Source organism: Maniola hyperantus, chromosome 4 (assembly GCF_902806685.2).
Source record: "Maniola hyperantus chromosome 4, iAphHyp1.2, whole genome shotgun sequence".
Taxonomy (NCBI): Eukaryota; Metazoa; Arthropoda; class Insecta; order Lepidoptera; family Nymphalidae; genus Maniola; species Maniola hyperantus.
Window position 1 is genome coordinate 6,335,923 of NC_048539.1, and position 14,038 is coordinate 6,349,960.

A 14,038-nucleotide genomic window follows, 5' to 3' on the forward strand; every position below is an offset into this window, starting at 1 on the left:
AATTTAGATAGTTATATCAAGCACATTCTATACAAAACAATATTCAATGTGCTTTTTATTTTATTACTTAAAACTTCCAGTTTTGACTTTAAATAAGAATCCCCAAAATATTATGCTATAATAGATAAATGTTAATTATAATTTAGGAATATTTAATCACAGAATCTTGTTTTTAAAGTTTAACCCTAGTTAATTGATTAGGGTAAAGCAACAGAATAGGCTACTTGACACTTTTTTAAAGTTGGTCTTAAATGGTTAATATTTGTGCTATTATATCAAAAAAATTAACACTATATTTTTTTGCGCCCTAAAAACCGTAAAACTTTCATTTAAAAATATATTTTTCTTAGACAGGTGAAAACACTGTCGGCCATGTTTGGCCGATAGATTAGCTGTGCTCTGACGTCATGCATTTGTAAACAACAGTATAACCTCCCAAAGTTTAATAAACATGACTTCTATACTAGTGTACATGAAAAATATAGTAATTTTCGTTATTGTATCATCCGAGAATGTAAAAAACGCATCGATAAAGACCACAGGAAAGTTGTGGATTAGAGTGCCCAGTGAAATAAATATACGTAACACGCGAAGACTTGCTTAAAGGGATCCTTAGTATATGACTAACGACTTCAACCCAAATTTATTTTTGCAAAGATCACTTTGTTGTAATAACTTATTCAATTTATAAAGAGAAAACGATATTTTTTACGTTTACTATGAGTTTTTAGAAATATATAAAAACTAGCTTATGCTCGTGACTTCGCCCGCGTGGACTTCATAAATTTCAAACCTCCATTTAACCCACTCAGGGGTGGAATTTCAAAAAATCCTTTCCTAGTGGATACCTTCTCTTTACCTACAAAGAACACACCCACCAAATTTCATGTATCTAGGACCAGCTGTTTAGATGTTTAGGCTGTGCGTTGATATATAAGTTAGTCAGGACTCTAAATTTTATATATATGGATACTACGTTAGTCCACGCGTGACATAGGGACGACATTTCTTTGTTTACATATTTAATGACGTCACATCATGGCTGACAGCGTTTTCTGCGTTTCAAATAAAAATAAAAACTGTATTTTTTAAAATTGGATTTATATATCCATCCTGCGTTTTTAATAATTGTTATTGATATATTTCGTTGTCTTAAGCAAAATACTATAATAAATAATGATTTATTGGACGAAATTAGATATGAGTCAAGTAGCCTATTTTGCTTGCTACTACCATAATCCTACACCCTTATCATTATTATGAAAAGACAAATCTTTATTATTGAATTACAAAACGCATGCTGCGCTACAAACATTGAAAACAAACAAGCTACAAACCTGAGCAAATACTAAATGTATCTCTAATTCTAACTATGCCAAAAATCTATCACTAGTAACGAAAATTATTATAAACACTGGATCACCATTCTTTATCAATAACATAATATGATTTTCTGAATTAAAAACAGCTCATCAATCTTGTCAGCAATGTTGTTATGTAAAGACTGTTTATTTGAACTGAATGATTTTCTCTTGTAATAATAACAATCATTAGTATATTATATTGATAATACAAGATAATTTGGACATTTTGTTGAATCAATATTGTATTTTTAGTGTGTTATTAAATAAATAATATTCTAATGGCTATCAGTCTCGATAAGTTATTGACTATACATAATATTGTACATAATGGACAGTGAACAATTTTAAATATTTGTAATATAAATTGCTTTTTTAAATGACTTTTGTTCTCTTGCAAATTGGCACTTCAAAACACAGCAATATATTCACAAAGACATCTTAGCTTACACTAACAAAGAATTCTTATATATTCGAATCAGATTGATATATAAAATAAGACTTATGGCTAGTAATTTTATTAACCATAAAATTAAAAATAAATTATGTGTATAAATAATCTCAACAGTCTTTGGCCAACATCAATTTGGCCTCACCTTCAAACACAACCTTTTTCTCTTCCTCGACAATACAGAAAAACTTCACTTTGAGGATTTTTCTGACATCCACAAGTTCAACGCTTATGGTCAGCTTCTCGCCAACAAAACACTTGTTAGGAAATTTCATAGTCTGTGAAACTAGAACTGTCCCTGGTCCTGGTAAGTGAGTACCGATCAACCCTGCTACCAAGCCATTCAAAAATGCTCCGTGAACAATTGGCCGCTTATTCCCACTATTTTTGTGAAGATAATTGTGATCACTGGTGAGATTTGAGAATGTATCCAGATCCTTTTGAGTTAAGGTCTTTTGTATCCTTATTTTGTCACCTGCTTTAAATGAAGCACTACTGAATGAGGTTGTGTGAATCTTGCATATCTTTTGATAGTTTTTGTTATTGACTGCTATATATGGGAATCTGTTTGACAGCATCTTATTCATCTTTATTATAATCAACCGTTTTTTACAAACTGTTTAATTGTTAGCACAATTACCCTTGTTTACATCATCTATAAAAATATTTGCGAGATTGGAAATAACTTTGATCTCAGAATTTGTTAAACTCTGTATGTCTGGGATAATGTTTAAGCTCTCAACTGCAGATTTTGCATGGCTGTGGTACAGATATATAAATATTGTGATAGCTTCAGCGACAGTTTCGCTGTGACTTGATTTCAGTAATGTTCTGATGATCTTAAGATCTGCATGTTTTAGAACATATTCAACATTTTCTGGATCTAGAATTGAAAAATAAACTAAACTAATGTTATACACTTACATAAAAAGCGTGACCAAATATTAATGTTTAAATAACTGCATGCAAAATAGCTGCATTTACCTATGCATAGGTTAGAGATTCCAGAGGCTGCAAAATGAAGAAGAGTGCCATTATTTTCATTCTTCAACACATGTATAAAGATATCTAACCCTCCAACGTCTCTTATAAAGCCATAGTTTATCGGGTCGTATGCGAAATTAGCTAGATTTGCTAGCACTTGGCATTTCGATTCTGAAAAGGAAAGCTGTTATACTAACATTAACTGAAAAGTTGATGTTTTTGCACATGGGTCGAGGATTGATTTTGCCTAAAATAACACTGAAAAATATACCATTAGATTCCTTATTGATGTACTCATCCACTAATAATGTTAAATAGCTTTCGCGGTCAGTTCCATTCTCGGGAGTTCGTTTTTGAAGTTGCACTTTACTACTAAACATTGAATTAATCCCGTTCAGTTTTCATGGGTCTGAATTCGTTTTCTTATACAAATTAACACTAGAATATTGAAAAATCTTTATTGATATTTTATTTGCTATTTTATTTGACAGTTGACACTTGACTTGACGCACAATGCACATGCATGAATCATGCACAAAAAAACAAACAAGAGATTATCATCATTATGAAACGGATAGCAATAGATTTAGATGTGCCATTTTATTTTAGTTTAGAGAGTGTACAACGGAATTAGCCATATAGTCTTTAGTGTATAGTGTACGGACAGAATCTTCACTCGTCCCCAGAATCCACAGAATGTCTGCAATCTATACCTGTCAACTGTCAGTGTCAAGTGCCAACTCTAACGCGTGTGTTTGACGCATTTGACGTGTGGTCAAATAAAACTTTCAAATCTAAAGAACTCTTAATTTTATGAAAAGATATGATTTAATTAAGCTTGTTTCAAAGTAAAACCGTAATTAATTTCATAATGAGTGCTACTCCATCCATCGCCGGTAACTATTTATCTATTAAGTACGGAAAATATATCTTTTAAATTAGGTTAGGTACAAAAGGTTTTTTTTAACTTACAGGTCTAACAAATCGTAATTTATTTCGAATCCAATTTCAAGAACCATATGAGGAGATAATACTCAAGGATGAGACTACACTCAATATACGCAGTATTACATTTAGTCCTAAAGGCACCTACTTAGCTTATAGGACAGATAGAAAGTGAGTTATATATTTTATACTATAATTTCTTTACCTACCACTTCCTATTACGCTATCGAGCATACATACATGGAAATAAAGCTAGTTTCTTTACCATGCACACACTGTCAAGTATTTTTGAAATCTGCTTCTTCACAACCTGCTTTATTCATTTCCCGATTAAGGCCTAAGGCACGGGTCTGCCCGCGAAATTCAAATTTAATTTGGTTTTTCACAATTTGTATACTAATGCGACGAAGTTGACTTATGACATTCAAATTTCGCCCCTAGCAATATCATCTTCACAGGTTTATTATATAAAAATCTTTACTTGAAAGTGTCCAGTTTAAGAAATTATTCAAAATAATGACTAATTTGTGAGTAGCTCACGTCAAACTCCACAGTGACAGTGGCTTCCACCTTAACAAATTCACTGTCAAATCTTTCCCATCAGTATTGTATAAACCAACGTTAGTCTTCGTCTTTCTTCTTGGGTTTCTTTTCCTCACTTAAACGTAGCCGTCCATGTATGTGAGAACCCTGGTGTATATTATAGTTCTCTGTAGATTAGCAACAAATCCTGGTAACGAACCACCATTTTTTCAAGCACGCTCGGAACTGTTAAAGGTTGTATAAAATAAACTCTGCACCAATATGTATGCAGTCTATGTTGCTACATGAATGTCTCACACACACAAACGTATAAATTTGCCTTCACTTTTTAAAATACAATTTTTAATTATTTTTTAAATTTTGTGATTTAAAAAAAAAAAAAATTTAAATTAATAATTTTGAAATTAGGTGAAGGATATTGTTGTATTAAGATACAATTGTATGAGCTTTATTTATCTGAGTTTTATAATATTATGTTTGGTATAAATATACAAATATTTTAGGGCAGAGATAGTTAAATGTGCTGATTGGTCCGTGGCAGCAACAATCGATGGCAACTACAAAGAGATGTTCTTCTCGCCTCTAGACAATTACTTCATTGTATGGGAAATGTTTGCTATAACGAAGGACAATCCTCAGGTGAGAAAGTGAGATTCCAAATAATTGAATAGATTTAAAAAAAGTAGTTTTAACATGAAAGTTCATTCATCATTATTTCATTTGTAAAGAATTTTTGACGACCTCCCTGGCGCAGTGGTGAGCGCTGTGGTCTTAATAGTGAGAGGTCCGGGTTCGATTCCTGGCAGGGGTTTGGAATTTTATAATTTCTAAATTTCTGGTCTGGTCTGGTGGGAGGCTTCGGCCTTGGCTAGTTACCACCCTACCGGCAAAGCCGTGCCGCCAAGCGATTTAGTGTTCCGGTATGATGCCGTGTAGAAACCAAAGGGGTGTGGGTTTAATAAAAACTGCCATACTCCTTCCAGGTTAGCCTGCTATCATCTTAGACTGCATCATCACTTACCACCAGGTGAGATTGCAGTCAAGGGCTAACTTGTATTTGAATTAAAAAAAAAAAAAGAATTTCATCAGGTCTCATCTTTGTAGAAAATCTTCAGAAATGAAGGACAAAGGACCTCCTCAATTGACAATGGTAAATCACTTAGGTTCAGTGCTACAGAATAGACTCTGCAAACCCGTATTTGGAGACTGAAAGCTGTTAGTGTATTTTTCAGTCACACATAAAACAACATAATATTATCATATGCTAATAAATAACTAATTGAAGTCTCTTGTTTAGTTTTTATAAACTTTTAATAAATCAAATTATTAGACCTACTTTTTAACATTTCTTTTTGTAACATATTTTGTGTTTTGTGGTACAATAAAGAATATATACATACATACATCAATTATTATTAATTGTATTTCAATAACAACTTTTTAGGGTAAACTCAACTTACATGTGTTTCGATCAACAAATGGAGAGAGAGTTGGAGCATTTATCCAGAAAAATCAGATTGGGTGGTGAGTGTTCTGAGTTATTAAGTCATAATCCAGACTTTATGAAGTAAAATTAAAATTAGCGGTTCCGCTATTGTTTTTAGGGTTCCGTACCTCAAAAGGAAAAAGGCACCTTTATAGGATCACTTTGTTGTCTGTCTGTCTGTAGTGTCTGTCAAGAAACCTACAGGGTACTTCCCGTTGACCTAGAATCATGAAATTTGTCAGGTAGGTTGGTCTTATAGCACATATAAGGGGAAAAATTCGAAAACCCTGTATATGTGGATACATAACAAAAAATTTAAAATGTGTTAATGAGCAAATAATTAGTATTTTCAACTTTCATAGTAAGATTAATCATGCAAAATGTGGAAAAAATAGGTACAACTGTAGTGCGGAACCCTCAGTGTGTAAGTCTGACTCGCACTTGGCCGGTTTTTTTATGAGATGAATTATTGAATTTATTTACACCATACCCTTTTTGCTTGGATAAAAAGTACCTAGTCTTTAGATTATTTATTCCAAAAATCATGCTGATTGATTGCTTGATATTCCATTGCTTTGTAAAAAAAGACAATGCAAACAACATTTAAAATAGTGGTAGTATAACAAAACAGAACATACTAATTAAACAAAACCAAGAAGTAAAACAATGTTAGATTTTAAAGGCGGCCTTTTCACTTCAGTGAGCTTTTAATATATTAGTCTATGGATATATAAATTTTGTGAAAATTTAATATTTTCTTGCCCAGGGAACCAAAATGGTCATCCGATGAAAAGCTATTTGCAATGCTTGTAAACAATAGAGTTGTCATATACGAAGATGTGAATCTGGATAGATACACCCAGAGCATCCAAGCTGAGAAATTGCAGTCATTCAGCATATCACCAAGTACAACACCTGCATATTACTTCTCGATATTTACTTTAGGTATGACAATATTTAATTTTTAATTAAACTAATGGCTAGCTAGGTGATACAAGTAAAGTTCGATCCACATTTATCAGCACAAGTTCGACCTCTCGCTCTCGCTAGTCAGTAAAGAGAGATAGCGATAAGGAGGTATTAGCTTCAAGTGGGTATTAAGAGCACTCAATCCACCTTTATTCATGGGTGTGCCATACAAATGACAGTCAATTTTTTGGTGTTTGATTATTTTTTGAGTTTCGAGCACGCCCAGATGACGCTCTCTGCTGCTATCAGCGCTAAAATGGCGAAAATCAAGTTGCTTTTGGAAAGGCGGCAACCATAGGTCCAGCGTATAGCTTGTATTAGTAAAGGTCCATGCTCTACATATTTAGCTAATATAAAATAAAAACTTTTTAGGTAAATCAGGTCAACCATCCTTTTGGCGCGTATTCAAATACCCCGAGTTTGAAGTATCACAGGCACTGGTGAGCAGGTCTTCTTTTCAAGCTGATAAAGCTGCTTTCCATTGGAATAGACGGGGGACCAATGTCTTCGCTATGACACAAACAGAGGTAAGTAAAAGGCTGTCATTGTAAAGTAATACCTGTGTCCTAAGTATGAGATTTTACTTCTCACCAATTTTGATAGTATTCGAGAGTTGAAACAAAATAACGTCAAAGTAAAATGGACCTAAAGTTTCTTGATTTAAAGTAAAAAATTCAGTACCTTTGATTTTAATTTCGCAACGTTTCCGCTTGGAGCGTTGGCTGTAAATATATGTACAAACTTGAGCATTAATAAAACAAGACATTTAAGGGTCATTTTACTTTAACGCTAAAGTGTATCGATTCTCAAATACTATCGACGTTGGTGAGAAGTAAAATCTTATACTAGGGGTACTGTATTCATAATCGTTACTATGAGGTCTCACAGTGCGCTTGAATGCACAGTGTAGGATCCACCAATCAGATTACTGTATCACGTCAATTTTCAATATTGAAGACAAGTGGATATAGGGTGTTATGGTACATAAGCCTCAATAGCTCAACCGGTATAGGAGTGGACTGAAAACCGAAAGGTCGACGGTTCAATCCCCGCCCGGTGCACTATTGTCGTACCTACTCCTAGCACAAGTTTATTGAGCATAACATCAAGCGCAATCCTATGTTGCAAAAAGAAAAAAAAATATTGCTGTCAGTTTTGCCACATTCATGTCTGTGATTGATGGATAGTATTCTAGATCTGCTCCATCATTCATTCATCACTCATGATTGGTCGATGTAGAACCTATTATTTATTTTATTTTTCCTCCCCTGTTGTGCATCCCTGTTCTCTTTCCTTTTTTTCTTTATTTTTACAACTTTCTGGTACAAATAAATAAAAATATTTTTTTTAAGTTATTGTTTTTGAGACAATTGGTAATTCTTCCTATTACAGGTAGACAAGACAGGTGGATCTTACTATGGAAAACAATCATTATCTTACGGTGATGTAAAGGGTAATGCTGGGAATATGTCATTCAGTAAGTACTAAATTAATATGTACTTTTCAAGCTCACTCTTACTCGAGTACGAATTGCGGCGCGAAAAGTCGTAGTCGGTAGTTGTTTAGTTGTTTCGCGCCGTTTCACAGGCCAGTAATGTAGGTACTATAACTGCCAATATTTACGCTGTGCTATTTTTTTTTTTTTTTTAAAGAATATTAGCCATATTAAATGACTAATATTCCCCTTTCCTCTCCAATTAAGCGTCAGGCTTGTGCTAGGAGTAGGTACGACAATAGTGCAACGGGCGGGATTTGAACCGTCAACCTTTCGGTTTTCAGTCCACTCCTATACCGGTTGAGCTATTGAGGCTCTACTATTAATGTTTTTATTATTGCAAGATAGGCTAGCGCTGTCTAGGTTAGAACGCGTTTGCCTAGATGCCTATTTACTCTTGCCTTGAAGGTATTTAGATTATATGTGGCAGGAACCACGAACATCGGAATAAAACGCTGTTCTGTGGTAGAATGGTGAAGGAGGAACAAGGTTGTGAAGTTTCTGAGCACACCCTTCAAAGTATATCCGATAAAATACCGATACGCATGCGACATTGCGTCGATGCTGTAAGCTGAGCAATTTCGCCCGTATCGCCTGGACTGCTCGCGAATTATATTCTAGTAGCTGATGCCTGCAACTTCGTCCGCGTGGACTACATAAACTTCAACCCCCTATTTCACCCCCTTAGGGGTTGAAATTTCAAAAATCTTTTCTTAGCGGATGTCTACGTCATAATAGCTATCTGCATGCCAAGTTTGGCAGATATAGCTGGCAGATCGGGCGGTTGCCCGATCCGTCCAGTAGTTTGAGCTGTGCGTTAATAGATCAGTCAGTCTTTTCCTTTTATATATTTAGAATTCCACATCTTTACGATTTGTATTGTATCAGAAACTTTTCGTGCGAGTGCCAATTTTTTTATTGTTATTGTAAATTAGGCAAGGAAGGTCCGATCCATGCGATCGCATGGAACCCAGGCAACTGGAATGAGTGGGCGGCGGTGTACGGCCACGCGCCCGCCAAGGCCACGCTCTTCAACGCCAAGTGCGAACCGCTCTTCGAGTTCGGCACCGGCGCCTGGAACGCGATCTACTACCCGCCGGAGGGGAATGATATCCTTTTGATGTCTTTACGTTGCCGTCTTAACTCTAATAAGCGGTTAACTGCAAAAGTAGTTTTGGAGTTATAGCCAAAAACATGGGAATTTTGAAAAAAAAAATTTAAAAAAAAATCGATGCAAGGATGTAGAAAACGTTTTAGAAATAGCAGTTTTTCTAAATTCCCATGTTTTTTGGCGACAACTCATAAACTTTGTAATGTTGACATTTTCTATTTTTAGACGACCTCTATATTGTTGCTGTTGACGTTTTTATAACTTTTAATAATTTCATTTTTGTGCAATTTTATTTTAATGGATTGAGTTTTGATTATCTTCTTACATTTATATCTATTCCTAACAATGGGCAATTTTGAAGCGAATCTTCCTTTAGGACGTTGTGCGCTCCGGTACACGTTACCGGACTTACACTGTACTGCACTTGTAGCATAAATAACTATTATAGTTTTAACTTGCCAGTAAATTTTCCTTAACTCCGCTGCACTTATCCTCCTGGGCGGTTTCGGCAACATAGCAACCGGGCACATTTCCGTATGGGATGTGCGCGGGTACAAAAACATAGGGGAATGTTCCGCGCCCGACACCACGAGCCTGCAGTGGGACCCGCGAGGGGAGACCTTCCTCACCGCGACTACGTACCCCAGGCTTACCGTCGGCAACGGGTAACTTAACGCCTAACGGCCCATAATACTATGTATAATATGACATCTCGTAACAGCAATAATAATTAATTGATCAATTTTATGTTTTGATGCAAACATGTTCATGTAACGCTTTACGCGTTTTAACACCTCATACGCCATTTTAACTTTATGTGTCAAATTTCATGTCAAAAGTACGATTTTAGTCCTTATTTTAAAGGTGAACCGTACTTTTGACAAGACAATTGACCCATAGAGTTAAAATGGCGTGTGAAGAGTAATTTTGCACGGGCTATATATAATGTGCCACCTCGTAACAGCAGTCAATCATCAAACATCGTCAACAAAAATCCATCGCCGGCTCACTACTGAGCACGGGTCTTGTCACAGAATGAGAAGAGATTGACCATAGTCAACCACGCTGGCCAAGTGCAGATTGGCAAACTTCACACACCTTTGAAAACATTATGGAGAATTCTCAGGCATGCAGGTTTCTTTAAACGCCGTTAAACCAAGTTATATTTAATTGCTTAAAACGCACATAACTCCGAAAAGTTACAGGTGCGTGCCCGGGATCGAACCCCCGACCTTGTGAATTTGAGGCCGACGTCTTAACTGCTAGGTTGTAACCACTCCTAACGTATCAGCAATTGGTCAATTTTATTTTGGTGCAAACATGTTAGTAACGTAATTTTCCAACTTTCTGCTGACACAAGTTACGAGGCTTAAATAAACCTATGTGAGTTTCGCATATATTTTATTTTATAAATAAAATACATGCAAAAGAGATGAAAATATACGTGTTCACTTCTTCACAATATACTTGTTTCATAAATTTTATAGTTACTCATTTTCACAGATACAAAATCTGGCACTACACGGGCGCACTAATACACAAGCGTGTATGTGCGGAAAAAGAGAACCTACTCTCAATAAGCTGGCAACCCGGCACGTACCCGAAGAGCGAGTTATCGAGGTCTGCACCCAAAAGCATAGAAGATGCTACGCCTAAGGCCACGGGCGCTTACCGGCCGCCCGGCGCCAGGAACCGGCCCTCCACCTTCACGCTGCACGAACACGAGAAGCCTCATCGACCGGGACAAACTCTTGACGGTATGACATGTCATATATTGGTAGATCCATACTAATATTACAAAAGCGAAAGTGTGTCTGTCTGTCTGTCTGCTAGCTTTTCACGGCCCAACAGTTTAACCAATTTTGATGAAATTTGGTACAGAGTTAGCTTAGATTACAAGTGTTCTCACGGGATTTTTAAAACCCTAAATCCACGCGGAGGAAGTCGCGGGCATCATCTAGTCTAGTTATTTATAAATCTTAAAATGTTTCTGTTTGTATAACTATATTTACTATGTCACTATGTTTCGTTAAATTGTTAATGATGTTTTCCTTCACCGTAAAATAAAGTGATTTAAACACACATAACTCAATAGCAAATGAGTTCGCTGGCTATCGTTCAGTGTTACACAGAGCGAATCACACCGCAGGTCTCTTCGACCGGCAGGCTGCCATTGGGACGCCACTTGAGCATAGGGCAGAATATGCGCGACCAATCGCCATCGCTTCACTGTTGACTTTTGTAATAATATCGTTGAATAGTTTCAAAAGTGTTATGACTTCATTTTAAAATAATAAGATGACAATACTCTGGCGTCCACTAAAACAATATGGCCAACATTACGTGCTGTTTTTATGGCTTGTAACGGTGTTGATAAAATTATTCCGCATTTTATTTTGTATTTTATTCAAAGCTATTTCCGTGCTAGAACTTAGCAGATTCTATTTTCACAGCCGCACCGTCAAAGCAAGCTATAAAACAGAAAGAGAAGCGGGAAGCGCGAAAGGCGCGCAAAGCGGAAGAGCGTCCTGGAGACACATCCCCCGCGCCGCCTGCCGCTGCGCCTCGAGCGCCATTCGTATCGACAGGGGACCCGGAGAAAGACAAGAAAATTAAAAATCTTAATAAGGTAACTTTTGCACCATTTTAGCGTTTAAACTATCGTGAATGGTTTCCATTATAAAAATAAATGCACCCGGTTATACTCCTATGGTTAGTCGACATAAGACCTAAGTTTTTTTGCCGCCAATTCTCAACAAACCTTCATTAGACAGACTATCTATTCATGTAACCAAAAAATGTTTCATATGTATCCTGGTCCTTTACTTTATTCCTACACCTTTTTACAGAAACTAAGCGACATAGAAAAGTTGAAGCAACAGAAGGCGGCCGGCAAACAGCTGGAACTCAACCAAAAGGCCAAGATCGACAGCGAAGCGGCGCTGCTGCAAGAATTAGCTCAACTTAAATTATGATCAGACACGTAATTGCACGCTGAAAATATAATGTATAATATTAATTTTTTTATTGCGAGATAAGCTTGAGCTTGATGACAAGCATGCTTCAATCAACCTATTACCGGCCCACTACTGAGAATGTGTCTCCTTTTTAAATGAGAAGGGTTTTGGCTATAGCTGCCCAAATGCGGATTGCCAGACATCGTGCTATAAAAAGCAATAATGAGGTCTAGGTTGGAGCGCGCTTGCCTAAAAGATTTATATTGTATAATATGTAAATGAATCAAATCTATATTATATAATGATTAGAAATTTTTGTTGCATTTTTAACATTAAGTTTAGTCATCGATGTAAGCGCAAATTAGAACAGAACGCTGTTTAAATAAAAAAAACTGCCTTGCTAATAAAAATGTACGCACTACTTTACTCTTTTAAAGACACTTCTGTCATATATTTGACGTGTATAAATAATGACAACAGTGTAGAGCTTCCGAGACGGTCAAGCACGTAGATTTTTGCTTGAGTCAAGTCAAGTGAGTCATTTTGCCCATTTACAATGTCTGCTTGGTGCTTGAGTCAAGCATTTACGTAATTGATGCGATTTTATATTTTTTGCTTGACGCGCGACGTTTGCGTCGGCGTAGCTCATTCGCACGGCAACTGTCAGACATGACGGATGTCGACGCGAACAATTGAGCAGAAAAGAGTTTTTATTATTACTCATTTCACTATACCGAGACACCAGAACTGTATTTTTAAAAATCACTTTGGTTGACCACCTGTGGAGTGTAGACTACTTATAAGTACGGCGATCACGTACGAAATCAAAAAAGTGCCTCTTGCTGCTTGACAGGCGCATCAAGCCGCTTGATCAAGCAAAACAAATTTACGTGCTTGACGTCAAGCCGCTTGACCGTCTCGGAATCCCTTAAGGGGCTAGCCGCACTTTTGCGTTTTCGTACGAATTCGACTCGTGCGAATACGTACGAACACTCATCCAGACAATCCCGACCTTCCAAGTATTAAGGGAGAGTGGCTGGATGCGAGTTAATCCTACTTATACCCATCCTGCGCGCTCCCATAGTACTTGGAAGATTTTTTGCATGCATATAGTTAAAGATCTGGAGAGTGATACATGCTACTTTTTATCCCGTGAAATCCAAGAGTTTCCACGGAATTTTAAAAGTCTTAATCCACGTGGTTGAAGTACCGTATGTATGACAAAAATGACACAAGTCTTGTATAACTTTTTACTAGTAAGGGCCTGAATGTATCGTACTTACAGCAACTTACTTATTTCATCAAAAATGATTATTATGACAGATATACATGTATACCTATCATTGGATACCAATCCTAAAATGAAAGAAAAATTTACTGTAAAATATTTTTTTACTAATATAGGTTAGAGCTGTATTTTTTGAACATTGTATTCTAGTCTGCAAAAATATTCTAATGTAAATTGAAAAACCATATTAGGTACATTTTCAATATGTGGCTCTCATAAAATGTTGATGTTACATAGAAGTTCATATTATTACTAAAATAAAGTTTAAAGCTATTTGAATATTTTCTTTTATTTGCCTACTTGTTATTTTAAATGCAACGTCATTCAGTGCCCTACTGAAGTATTTTTGTGCCGATTTGAAGCTTCCCACTGAAGCGTGAGCATACCGGAAATTAAAATTAAAATGTAAGTATCAGAAATGATAGTCTTTGGGTAGGTTCCGAGTATG

General features: G+C 36.1%; 2 protein-coding genes across 2 annotated transcripts; one reads left to right on the plus strand and one right to left on the minus strand.

Annotated features, from left to right (window-relative positions):
• Positions 1 to 2,236: 2,236 nt before the first annotated feature.
• Positions 2,237 to 3,400, minus strand: LOC117997309 (armadillo repeat-containing protein 7). The gene is made up of 3 exons (XM_034985563.2): positions 3,068 to 3,400; positions 2,797 to 2,967; positions 2,237 to 2,695 (listed from the first exon to the last, which is right to left on the minus strand). The coding sequence occupies exons 1-3, from the start codon at positions 3,174 to 3,176 to the stop codon at positions 2,433 to 2,435; spliced, it is 543 nt and encodes a 180-aa protein (XP_034841454.1). The 5' UTR covers positions 3,177 to 3,400; the 3' UTR covers positions 2,237 to 2,432.
• A 134-nt stretch (positions 3,401 to 3,534) lies between these two features.
• On the plus strand, positions 3,535 to 13,869 carry eIF2A (eukaryotic translation initiation factor 2A). The gene is made up of 12 exons (XM_034985553.2): positions 3,535 to 3,692; positions 3,771 to 3,912; positions 4,788 to 4,923; positions 5,729 to 5,808; positions 6,537 to 6,715; positions 7,112 to 7,266; positions 8,132 to 8,216; positions 9,170 to 9,343; positions 9,833 to 10,010; positions 10,849 to 11,102; positions 11,799 to 11,974; positions 12,195 to 13,869. Exons 1-12 carry the CDS (start codon positions 3,668 to 3,670, stop codon positions 12,318 to 12,320), a joined length of 1,710 nt encoding a protein of 569 aa, XP_034841444.1. The 5' UTR covers positions 3,535 to 3,667; the 3' UTR covers positions 12,321 to 13,869.
• Positions 13,870 to 14,038: the final 169 nt, after the last annotated feature.

Excerpts from the sequence above, each read along its gene's own strand:
- LOC117997309 (XM_034985563.2), bottom strand. The coding sequence starts at position 3,176 with ATGTTTAGTAGTAAAGTGCAACTTCAAAAACGAACTCCCGAGAATGGA. Across the intron at positions 2,968-3,067 it reads CATCAATAAGGAATCTAATG|AATCGAAATGCCAAGTGCTA; the intron begins GTATATTTTTCA and ends TTTCCTTTTCAG. Across the intron at positions 2,696-2,796 it reads AATCTCTAACCTATGCATAG|ATCCAGAAAATGTTGAATAT; the intron begins GTAAATGCAGCT and ends TTTCAATTCTAG.
- eIF2A (XM_034985553.2), top strand. The coding sequence starts at position 3,668 with ATGAGTGCTACTCCATCCATCGCCG. Across the intron at positions 4,924-5,728 it reads TAACGAAGGACAATCCTCAG|GGTAAACTCAACTTACATGT; the intron begins GTGAGAAAGTGA and ends ACAACTTTTTAG. Across the intron at positions 6,716-7,111 it reads CTTCTCGATATTTACTTTAG|GTAAATCAGGTCAACCATCC; the intron begins GTATGACAATAT and ends AAAACTTTTTAG.